This window comes from Alosa pseudoharengus, unplaced genomic scaffold (assembly GCF_046254945.1).
Source record: "Alosa pseudoharengus isolate Yale_2024_CS ecotype anadromous, Long Island Sound unplaced genomic scaffold, YU_APseudo_1.1 YU_APseudo_1.1_scf_2, whole genome shotgun sequence".
Classification (NCBI taxonomy): Eukaryota; Metazoa; Chordata; class Actinopteri; order Clupeiformes; family Clupeidae; genus Alosa; species Alosa pseudoharengus.
Window position 1 is genome coordinate 39,444,498 of NW_027468663.1, and position 12,500 is coordinate 39,456,997.

General features: G+C 46.3%; 1 protein-coding gene across 9 annotated transcripts in view; it reads right to left on the minus strand.

Annotated features, from left to right (window-relative positions):
- The window catches only part of inpp4b (inositol polyphosphate-4-phosphatase type II B), a 181,704-nt gene that overhangs the window by 124,346 nt on the left and 44,858 nt on the right, over positions 1-12,500 (minus strand). For 7 of the 9 annotated variants that reach the window (XM_076294963.1, XM_076294962.1, XM_076294964.1 and 4 more), the window contains one exon: positions 8,671-8,750. In XM_076294963.1, coding sequence (XP_076151078.1) covers positions 8,671-8,750 — 80 coding nt within the window. Of the gene's footprint in view, positions 1-8,670; positions 8,751-8,838; positions 9,361-12,500 lie in introns of those variants that run through there. The other 2 variants (XM_076294969.1, XM_076294967.1) reach the window with 2 other exon arrangements.

Sequence of the window (12,500 nt, forward strand, 5' to 3'; positions counted from 1 at the left end):
AAATAATATAGCCTTAAAAGCAATTTATATAAAACAATTCAGAAGTATTTTTATGTTCCACTACCTGTATTTAAAAGTGTAAAATAACACAGTAAGTATAAAAAGGTATAAAATAGCACAGTCGGTTTTGAGTACGACCGTAGACCACAGGTCTGTCTTCAGAAGCCTGTGCATGAAGTCATTCGCTTGATCTAATCAAAACGTGCGGCTGTGTGCGTGTCTTTACTATGCACTCTAAAAGACAAAGGTCTGTGGCCACAGAGTTGCCTTCGATGACTCCCTGTGAAGTGGAAAACTACCTGTCACCGATTTAGAAAGCAAAACCTGTAGCAAGCAGAACTACTTTCCAGGTGGAGCCTAACCATTCTCACGATCTCACAGTGGTCAACCTCGAAACTGGACTGTGAAGAATACAGGAACCATGGTGCACCTGCAGGTAATACTGCACTTGGAGGGGGGACCTGCTGACACATTACAGTTCAAGGATATAGCAGAACCTGTAGTCACCCCCTAATGATTAGTTCTGTCTTCCTCTCTCGCTGTCTCTCTGTCTGTCTCTCTCTCTCGCTGTCTGTCTGTCTATCTCTCATGTGCCAGGTGCAGATGAGGCTCCCTGCTGCACGTTAGAGTCCCGCGTCAGCACAGTGGGGGTCTACACCTAACACGTCTGCTCTGCTGTGACGGCTGCCTTGATTCAAGCGGCTGGCACAGCACTAGGAGACAGGCACGTCTCACTGCCAAACGCCCAGCGGCACTGATGAAGCGCGGCAGCCAGAGGAAAGCGTCTCAGGTTTGGTGTGGTGCTGAAAGGGACTTGCATTCTGGGCATATCTCACCACTGTGTACAATCCTAGAGATGGAAGACAAGTGGAGAATTCTTGTTCCCGTGAAATGGATTAGATTGTGTGAGCGGCTGGAATGCACACAGGCTTAACTGAAGTGTGTGTGTGTATGTGTGTGAGTAGGGAAGGGAGAGGAGGAGCATTTCCCAGAAATTCTCAGTTCAGTGGACCTTCAGCTAAATCACTTAAAAGCAAGAGATGCGTGTGTGTGTGTGTGTGTGTGTGTGTGTGTGTGTGTGTGTGTGTGTGTGTGTGTAATGCTGCAGGTGTGTGCTCTGTCGAGCTAAGTGCCTAGGGGGTTGTTGCTGTTACTTGCAGTAGAGGAAGTTGGACCAATGGACTCAGATGCTGCAGGTCAAACAACACCATTTCATATACATTTTCAAATTTTCCAATTAGAGCTCCATTACTCTTTCTCACTTCCTCAGTTGCTTGAGGATTGATCTGTAAGAGAAAGTCGCACTGTTGACCTCAGCTGTAACAGTGCGACAAGGGCTCTAACAAGGCTGTGGGGTTAAGAGGGGTCATCTGTCAGCCATCAAAAGTGGAAGTGGAAGTGGAGAGCCAATGGTCAGTGGTCAGTGGTGGTCTGCAGGGAGTAGGACATAATAGCCGTAGAGATGGAATGGTGCTCAGTGGTGGCTGGAGTTCTCGGCAGGTCTCTGTGCCCTTTCCATTCCTCTCAGCAAACTAGAGCCGCAAGGCTGGGACCAGAACACCAACCTGTGCACAGGACAGCTTTGGAACTAGCTTCAAGAAAGACTCTGGAATGCCACTTGAGTTCTTACTGGGGAACTTGGAGCATGCTGATTAACCCTGACGGGTAAAGACGTGTTGCCGGGAACCCTAAGAAGCTCATCTGGCATTGCCTGTGGACGAGCACTTTTACATTCTCATGCACCTCTGTCTTATGATGTTTTCACATTTCAAGCATTCATTTCTGGTTTCCATCTTTGGGCCAGCAGACTTCAGTAAGGCACATAACCTGACCTGAAATTTCATATCGTTAACACAATAGTGATTAATGCTACATAGAACGTTTGGCAGAAAGACAACTGCCTGGGAGGATAACAGAGGGAATATGTCAAAAATAAACTAGAAAATTGTATGCAAATGTTGGCACCAAACATACAGTAAGAGGCCTTTGTGGTGTTACTGTGTTTACACAGGCAATTTTAAGCAGCTGCAATTTTAAGAGAAGAAGATATTGATATTGGGGGGGGGGGGGGGTAAAACAAGGCTTGAGTCCTGTCGAACATGGGAACAGACTGTCACATTCCAACACAACACAGATCATTAAGATGGCCTGCTGTCTGTCATCACCTGCTGTGGCTTGGCAGAGAAAAATCAATGAAGGCCAGGCAAGCCCCCCCCTCCCCCTCCCCATTTGTGTTCCGTCTCCACCCCAGCCCCACTCCCCACTACCTTTCATTCCACCAAGAAACACACAGTCACCAAACACACCGCATACTGCACGGCACAGACGTCCATGTTTAGAGAGTAAACATTTAACATACTTACGTTCCATCCATCTCTCCATCTATCTGTAGCCCCTTAAAGGGACCACTTACCTCTGGATGGTTTTCCGACCCTCTTTGAAGGGCCGGCCTTGGTGTTTTGGTTAAGTGTACAGAACAGAGTGTTCAAAGCAACAGGAACAACACAAGGGGGATTTATAACAACTACATGAAAGAGGAGAATGTCCTTCAAAGTGTTCCACCTAAACCACCCACCCCCACTTCACCCCCAATGCTCCCATACTCCACATGTCTTGTGGTGAGGTGCTGAGACAAGAGCTTGTACAAAGCAATGAACATATCCAGGTCCTGACTCAGTTGAGAAGGCTGGAGTGGTCCTGCGTTGTCCCCCGCAACAGTGCCCCCCAGCTGCACTGCTCAAAGGTCTAAAACAAACCACAACACACCAGCACGCCCAAAACTTTGTTTGCTGGATGAAAAGCATGCACATTTGGTCAAACAGCAATTTTCAGCACACATTTGCTAAAGGCCAAAATATCAACCCAGCCTTATTTACATTCGAATTTGTGGTGTGGTAGCTCTGGCTCCAAACTGTGTGAAGAAAACACACTTTTGCCTTAAGCTACGTGCACATAAACATAAAATGATTCATTCATTGCTCATAGCTTTGTAGCTGACTGTTGGCGGCTCTTGGGCATTCATAGCTTGTGTTGCCTACCTGCTTGCTTCTTGTTGTTTAAAGGTGTTCTAAGCGATGTTGGGTAACGTCTCTTCTGTTGACTTCTGTTGACAGAGAGTTAGCTCGCTACTCCCTCCCCCTCCCTCCCGTGCAATTGAAACTCTCCTAAATGCGCATCTCGTCAGTGATTGGCTGGAACAGGCTGGATCCATAAAATTGGCTGGATTGGCTGGATCCATAAAAGTTTAACTTGGACCCCTCCTACTTCATGTCACCAACTGTCATTTCATTTACATTCTACAGTCTAATCACTACATCCGTGCTAGTATTGTACAGTATGTGTGTGTCTGGATATAGGCAGACATTCCCCCCCCCAAGCCTGCACTTTCACCCTAGCAGATGGGGGCTGTATACTGAATTATGTATACACATGCACATACTTCTGTTGATAGTGGAGAAATATAATTACAGCACAAAATAATGTGTGTGATAAACCTACAGCAGGAAGCATTAAAGCTGCAGTTGGCAAGTCTGACAGATTGAGAGGACTTGAGAGGCCAAAATTTTTAATGTTTACAACTCTCATGCTCCTCCCCCACTACCACCGAGCACCCTCTCATCAAGTTTGTGCTCGTCAGTGCGCACCAGACAGCACCAGACTGTGATTGACAGTCAGATCTCACACAGCCCTGCTCTGATTGGACCAGAAGAACCGGGAGCTGTGGATTTTTGCAAAACAAATAACAGGCTCTAGGTGGAGGTAGAACCGGCTGATCCGACACTGCCGGAGCATAGTGTCGGTTTCAGTGAATATGATCAAAAAAATCTTGCCAACTGCAGCTTTAAAAGACTCTGATGTCTTTTTGCATGGCCGTACAGCTCTATTCACAGAAAGCTTCTTGAACTTCTTGATTCTCTTTCTGACTCATTACATCCAGGACTTTTGTTTGTTGATGTTAGCCTCCACACTATTTGCTGGATACCACTCAACTGCACAGCAGCTCTTCTGGCAGGTCTTGATACAACTAATACAGCTATATTAGTCATGTGTTTTAACAATTTCTTTTCTGTCAGTTTTCTTTGCTACTGTGCTGTTATCAGAAGGGACACTTATTGAGTCGTCAAGCTCTGGGCTTACTGTGATTTTAGTCTGATCCTGCCAAGAGCATGCATAGTGATGCTGGGTCTATTTAGTTACTTGTCACAGAGGGAGCTTGTGACTACTGTGCATTTATATCTACATACATGTAAAGACAAACACAGTCAGTCGCATTTGTCCAAATACTGGTGTTCTGCCAAGAGGAGATTCTTTATATGGACAAAGTTCTATAGATGCAATATCACATATTCAGAGTTCTGTAGATGTAATATCACATATTCAGAGTTCTATAGATGTGATATCACTGCAGGTGAAAAGAAGGGGAGAAAGAGGAAGAGAGAAAGACTTTTAAAAAGCTACAATCACAATACTCACCATAATAATATAGATAGTACATGTAATTCTCTCATTTAAAGAGGAGGAAAGAGAGAGAGAGAGAGAGAGAGAGAGAGAGGGGTAAATCAATGGGAGATGGAGAGATAATCACAAAAGATAAAAGAGAAAGATGGGGGCAAAAGGTAGAGAGGCAAAGAAACGGAGGGTTGTGGGGGGTGTGAGCAAAAAGGGAGGGACAGAGATAGATCGAAGGATGGTGAAACAGGTAGATTTTCACAGAGGCGTTGAGAGAGATAAATTAATCTGGGGCAGGGCTTCTCATTACCATCTCTCTGACTAATGATGTACACCTTCACATAACAGCCTAGCACAGCAGCAGACACCAAAACCATGGGCCTGATAAAGACAGCCTACATACTGACTGATGGAAATCAACTGCTCTTTCAAAGGTTCCCAAACTTTTTTGGCAGGTGACCCTATTTTGATGTCACAAAACATTGGCGACCCCAATCATTCACAACATCTATGTTGTAACACCCAGTCGAGAGTTGTGCTTTGATTTTCCCCAAATGTCCTAGAAAAGCTAATTAGTTTGGCTTTTAATGTAATGCACTGGTCAATTGTAAAATACAGTACCCAGTATCTCAGGCGACCCCATTTGAACTTCAGGTGACCCCACATGGGGTCCCGACCCCAAGGTTGGGAAACGATGAGATTAGAGGATTCAAGGCAGTATGTTTGTGCAATACCACTGCAGACTCCCGTCTACTCCCTTACTACCACATGAACTAAAGGATGCAGCTACACAAAGACACTTTTTGTCACAGATGTGATTCAGATGTTCGTTCTACTACAACATCAACTGAGGTCCTCAGTTTGTCGCCATGGCAGCAGAGAAGAGAATATGACAGGAAGAGAAGACTCCTCCTCGTCTTCTCTTGGTCATTAAGAGTACCCCAGTCCTAGGCACCTGCTCCTTCTCTTCCTCTCTCTCTGCCCCCTGTAAGGATCCTAACTCCCAGGCTGATGATAATCCTTTCAATCATATATGGACTCTTGATCAACTACTAAGTGTGGGCATATTTCCAGGCTGATGATAATCCTTTCAATCATATATGGACTCTTGATCAATTACTAAGTGTGGGCCTATTTCCAGGCTGATGATAATCCTTTCAATCATATATGGACTCTTGATCAACTACTAAGTGTGGGCCTATTTCCAGGCTGATGATAATCCTTTCAATCATATATGGACTCTTGATTAACTACTAAGTGTGGGCCTATTGTGGGCCTACTGTTCCATGTCCACAGGAACAGTTAACTATAGGGACAGGAAATGTAATCAAATGTATACCTTGTCATGTCTTGATTGATTCACTCTCACTACAACAATGGTCTCAAGTCTCATCAGCTGACCTCCTCATGTTATCCCAAATCAGCTGACCTCCAATCATGTGATCCATATCAATGTAACCAATCACATACTGGGTAGCCTATTTAAGGAAAGTTCACAAATTATTTTAGGAGCCATTCTGTAGTCAGAATCTCCCGCACCACTTTGATGTGTAGCCATCATCCTCTGAGCTGGTACAGTATGTTCATTCTCTGATTGTTTCGTGACTGTCTAACACGCTGGTGAGTATAGCAGTCCGGATCAGCATGTAGCCTCTGACCTACTCCCAGACTAGTAACAGGATTGTGTTCAGGAACCGCCCGAATTAACCGGCAGTGGAGGAGAATAGGACCTACAGCATTATTCTAAGATTGGCGGAGTCATAAGAAAACGAGTAGGCATTCTCATTAACAGTATTATTGCAGGTATACTAACCTACTATGGCTCTTGATTTTACATTGAACTGAAACTTTCCATATTTAGCGGAGTCAGATTTCATAGGTTAACAGGGGTTCTATAATCAATTGTTACAATTTCCTTTGACCACTCTTAGTTCCCTCATTGGTCCTGACGAGTGACGTCATTTAAAACCCCATACCCATGTTGTTCTTTCACTCTCCAAAACGTCTGGGGAATAGGAGGTCTGTTGTGTGCTTCCATCCTGTGTCCAGGTGCAGGAGAGTGGCCAGAAACTCTGTCTCTTTCGCTCTCTCTTTCTCTCTCTCTCTCTCTCTCTCACACACACACATACACACATGCACACACGGACGCACGCACACACACACACACACACACACACACACACACACACACACACACACACACACACACACACACACACACAGACAAGCAAATACAGCGTTTGAAGCATCCTGTTTGGCTGGAAGCCGTTGTTTTTAAGTTTCTTAACAGGGTGTAGAAGCACGCACACACAAATACACGCAAATGTGTATGGGCACGCACACACACACACACACACACACACACAGAGAGTAACATCTTCTGTTGCCTTGTGGCTCCTGCTGCCAATCACACCAGTGACAATTATGAGCGAGAACAGAGAGGTCTAACCTCAGGGACACCAGAGGGAAATAGCTGAGGACACCCAGGACCAGCAACACCCAGGGCTGCGCCAACACATTAAAGAGGAAGACAAGAAAGTGTGGGCAGTGTGTGTGTGTGTGTGTGTGTGTGTGTGTGTGTGTGTGTGTGTGTGTGTGTCTGCCACAGAGAGTTTATGGGGCATGGAGAGAGCATCACCATTCTGGTATTTTTTTAACTAGGAAAATAATTGCGTCTGGGCAAGTGACAGGTTACAGAGTGTGTGGAAATGTGTATGTGTATATGTGTGTGTGTCTGTGTGCGCGTATGTCTATGTGTGTGTATAAATCTGCTGTAGGCCCTACTGCAGTTGTGTAGGGCTGGGTTGGTGCACTGGTATACAACCTGACAACAAAATGATTTAGTGCAGTTGTAGCCTAGATTTTCACTAGGTTGAGGATAGAGCACTACAATTTAGTTCTCATGAAGAATGGTATTAAATATCAATAACTTACTAGACTTTGTACCAACACACAAGGAACACACACAATCTAAAAATAATGTTCTTCGCATGTACTAGACAATCTGTTACTGGAACCATTACGGTAAGCTATTGGCTCTCTGTGGCACAGACTGATGGACGTTCTGTGGCTGTGGAACAGATCGAGGGCGAGGGGTGGCCAACAAGACTCATATAGAAGCTTTCATTTTGAGTTCACTTTCCCCTCACAGTCTGGATAACACCCACTATGTCTGTACTCCATATGACACACACACACACACACACACACACACACGAGACACACAGACACACACACAGACACACACAGACACACACACACACACACACACACACACACACACACCTCTATTCTTCATTCTTCAAGCACACTAGCTCTAGTCTTTTTCCTATGGCAGTGTGTGAGGGCCGTCCTTGCGGGTAAGAGCTGACGGTACGAGAGGCTTCCTGCTGCTCCTGCTCTCGTTTCCTCCACTCCACCATCCCTCTCCTCTGCCCTCCTGGAGCGGAGCAGGTGGTCACTCAATATGGAGCCATTAGATCGACCATTTCACATGCTCACCTTTCCTGACCCCTCCTGCACGGCCCAGTCTCGCGCTCCGCACACACTCCTGGCTGGTCACAGTGCCAGCCGCTCCTTGTTTGCTTTCCCCTGGCGCTAAACAGAAGGCCATCCACCTCCATGAAACCTGCCTACACCCACCCACCCACCCCCAATTCCTTTGTGACCAGCTAATTAGCTAAAGGGCAAGAAAGAAAGCAGGTCGATCTTTCTACATCTTTTTTCTATCATTCTTCCCTATTTCTCTCCATTTCATTTTCTCTCTCTCTCTCTCTCTATGTGTTTGTCTGAGTTAAAGCTTCGTATTTCAGTGGTGAGGAGAGCTTCTGAGCTATCGGGTGCCTCATCTCACGCTGCTCTCTGATAATTTCCGCCACGCTTGATCAAATCTACACCTCCTGACAGAAGTTCCTTCAGAAGATCACGACACAACAAAAATATCTGCACAAAAAAAAGAGAGAGAGAGAAAAAAAAAAAAAACGCTGAGCATGCCTTCCGAGCACAGCGGATCAGACAAACCTCAGATCAAACAAAAAAACGAGCCCCCTGACGCCCCAGCAAGCTCGCTACATCTCAAGGGAAGCCTTTCCCCTCTTTACATTATCCCTCCACTCTGTGTCTGGAATGGCACAGGTGATTCCTGATGTCAAGCTGCAGACACACAGGATCCAAAATACTGGACTCAGCATCCCATGTCCAACTGACAATCAGTCCACTCACCTCAGGTTTAGGGAAATCTGCTGGTCCCTGGATTTGAGTAGATCCACCACAGAGAAGGTCGCACTGCCCAGGAACGTGCTCTGTAGAGAAACAGAAACAGTCTTCAGGACATTAGCATCAAAACACAGCTATTCTAGACTGTAACAGAACTAGCTTTAATCAGCATACCATTACCCGGGCAAGTGTACCGTTGACGTTTAGACGATGGTATCTATCACAAACAAGAAGTCTAAATCTACTAAGGGGTGTCAGTCACTGAGGAGAAGGTTCCTTTCATCGTATGAAACTAAAGTGATTTGTCACGGCCAAAGGACTCTGCAGCTATGTACTCAGTCCAAAGAAACAAAAAACAATGAAGTGTCTCCCATCGGTACAGTAGGTAGTTGAGTCTGAGACGGAGGTATTAGTGTGCTCAAGGCAACAGGTGCTTTGTGCTGCTAGTCCACTGGTGCAAGAGTGGAGCGGAGTGTGTGAATGCAGGCGCAGTGTGACGCGTGAGTCAGCAGCCCCCACACAAAGGGAGCTGGTGCTAAAGCAGCTCCTTCCTCTTTCCACTGGTGACGATCCTATTCTGGCAGCCAGAGCATTTCGCAGCCTGTCTCACGCGCCTACGCTAGCCCACGGTGCTACTGCAACAGATTCTCAGATCCAGCGCCACACTCCGAGTACTCAAAGTGATTTTCTGACCTGATAGCACACACAAAAGCCCCATTGTGGGTGGTTTTTGACAGTTTCTATATGAAAAGCTATTGAACATAAAAGACCTCTTGGTTGGAAAAGGGGTTCTTTTTTTCACAGCACGTCACTAAAATGCTCTCGCAAGGTTTCTAAATGGTTCATCTTTTGAGACAGACGCCGAGTACCCTTGATAACTCTAAACTATCCCCAACCACAGCATTGGACTGCATAGGCCTGTTCTGCATGCGTGCCAGGTGGGAGGAGCATTCACTGTTGGCAGAGTTCCAGAGGCTCCATTGGATGAGGCATGCTCAATCAAACACAGAGCATGATGCCAATGCAAACAAACAGTACGGGGTGCCCAGAGGGCTGGTGCCAGCGTGGCAGATGTATGGAGGAGAGGCACAGTCGTAAAGCTGTGGGAGCTGTTACTGCATACCCAAGGGCGACACAGAAACACACACACACACATACACACACACACACACACACACACACACACACACACACACACACACACACACACACACACACACAGATAGAGAGAGAAAGAGAAAGAGAAGCAGACTAAAAGCCACATGAGAATGAGAGTTGAGGGCCAGCCTCTAGATTCCCAGTACCCTGCTCACATATCAGCCAATCACAGCTAAGAAGTCCACATGAACATCCTGGATGATCCAATCAGTGCCAAGCTTGATTTACAAAGAGAGCATCTTAATGGAAAAGCCTACATAGCAATCACCAGGGGCGTCAACAGCAACAGCAGCAAAACACCTGGCAGCTGGCAATGTGTGTGTGTGTGTGTGTGTGTGTGTGAGAGAGAGGAAGGAAGGGAGGGTGTAAGAGCGAACAAAGTAGGTCATGGTGAACAGGGTACACACCAGGGCCATCAATAAAGCCAAAAGCAAGAAGAACAGACAAGGAGAGACAGACAAGGAAAGGGAGGGAAAGAGAGACTCTGTGTATGTGTGTGTGTGTGTGTACAAGCGTGCAAGAGAGGGACAGATGACAGAGATTGATGCCAAGTATGATCTGGTCCGACACACTGGCTGAAGACTGCTAAGGCCTTCCATGCCATCCAGCAAGACTCAATCGCGCCAAGGACACATACACACCAGCACGAATGTCAGACAGCGCTAAATTAACAAAATGACTTGCCTCCTCCCTCCCTGTCTCACACACACACACACACATCAGACACACGCCCAACAACAGCTCACACTCACAACTCTTTAACTGTTCACATGCCTTCCAATTCCCGCACCGTTTCTCCCTCTCAGGAAGAGATTGCCTCACCTGCACCCTCCTCACCTGCACACTCTCTACCAGTGACACACACACACACACACACACACAGACACACAGAGACACAGACACACACACATACACACACACACACACACACAGAGACACACATACACACACACACACACAGACACACACACACACACACACACACAAACAGAGACACACACCCCTCCTTCATCCCATCCATTCATCCAGCAACCCACCCCACTTTCATCCTTTGCTCTCTCTCTCCCCTTGTGATGTTCTGATTGCTCTTCATGGGAAAGCGCTCCTTTACCACTCATTTGAAAGCCTCTGCTCCGCAATGGGTCTGAAAATGTCCCAACATTAGGGGAAAGACTAAGGCATTTTCCCGGGGCAACAACATTTGAGGATTAGAGCATCTGTCAGAGTCAGAGTGCTTATTAAACTGAGTGTCCCATGGCAGTTTCATCAGACCATCAAACCATGTATGTAACATGGGAGGATGTCTGACATTGATACTGGATATTGGCTTGAACACCACAGGCAGTAGTGCTTACACACACACACACACACACACACACACACACACACACACATAGAAACATATCCACGTCACAACCCCACCACCACCCACCCACACCCACTCAGAAGACTAAATGTACTGCTCAAAAAAAATTAAAGGAACACTTTGAAAGCACATCAGATCTCAATGGGAAAAAAACATCATGCTGGATATCTATACTGATATGGACTGGGTAATGTGTTGGGAATGAATGGATGCCACATCGTGTTTTGGAAATGAAAATGATCAACCTACAGAGGGCTGAATTCAAAGACCCCTGGAAAATCAAAGTGAAAAAATGATGCAGCAGGCTAGTTCATTTTGCCTAAATTTCATTGCAACAACTTAAAATGGTACTCAGTCGTTTGTGTGGCCCCTACATGCTTGAAGATGTCGGGGCATGCTCCTGATGAGACGTCGAGTGGTGTCCTGGGGAATCTGCTCCCAGATGTGGACAATGCCATCACTGAGCTCCTTGACAGTCTGTGGTCCATCCTGGCGGTGTTGGGTGGACCAAAAACAAAATGTCCCAGAGGTATTTATTGAATTTAAGTCAGGGGTGTGTGGGGGACAGTCAATGATATCAATTCCTTCATCCTCCAGGACTGCCTGCACACTCTCGCCACATGTGGCCAGCCATTGTTGTGCACCAGGAGGAAGCCAAGGCCCACTGCACCTGTACAGGGTCAGACAATGGGTCTGAAGATTTCATCCCGATACCTACAGTAAGAGCAGTGAGGGTGCCGTTGTCTTGCCCGTAGAGGTCTCTGTGTCCCTCCAACAATATGCCTCCAGAGACATTCACACCAGCGGCCTGCTGGAGGTCATTTTGTAGAGCTCTGGCAGGGCTCCTACTGTTTCCCCTTCTTGCACAAAGGAGCAGATACTGGTCCTGCTGCTGGGTGAAGGACCTTCTACCACCCTGCCCAGCACTTATAGAGCAACTACCTGTCTCCTGGAATCTCTACCATGCTCCTGAGACTGCGCTGGGAGACAGCAATCCTTCTGGCGAGGAATGTATTGGTGTGCCATTCTGGAGGAGTTGGACAACCTGTGCAACCTTTGTAGGCTCCAGGTACTGGTTTATGCTACCAGTAGTGACACTAACCCCAGCCAAATGCGAAACTAGTAAAAAATAAGTACATTTCAATTTCAATTTCAATTTAATTGTACTTATAGAGCGCCAAAACATTACACAGGTCTCATGGCGCTTTACAGAGTGTTAGACAATCAGAAAAAAGAAAAGAAAAGAAGGCCCATGTCAAGATGGATAAAGATGGAAAAATGATCAGTTTCCACCACCTGTAAAACCATTCCT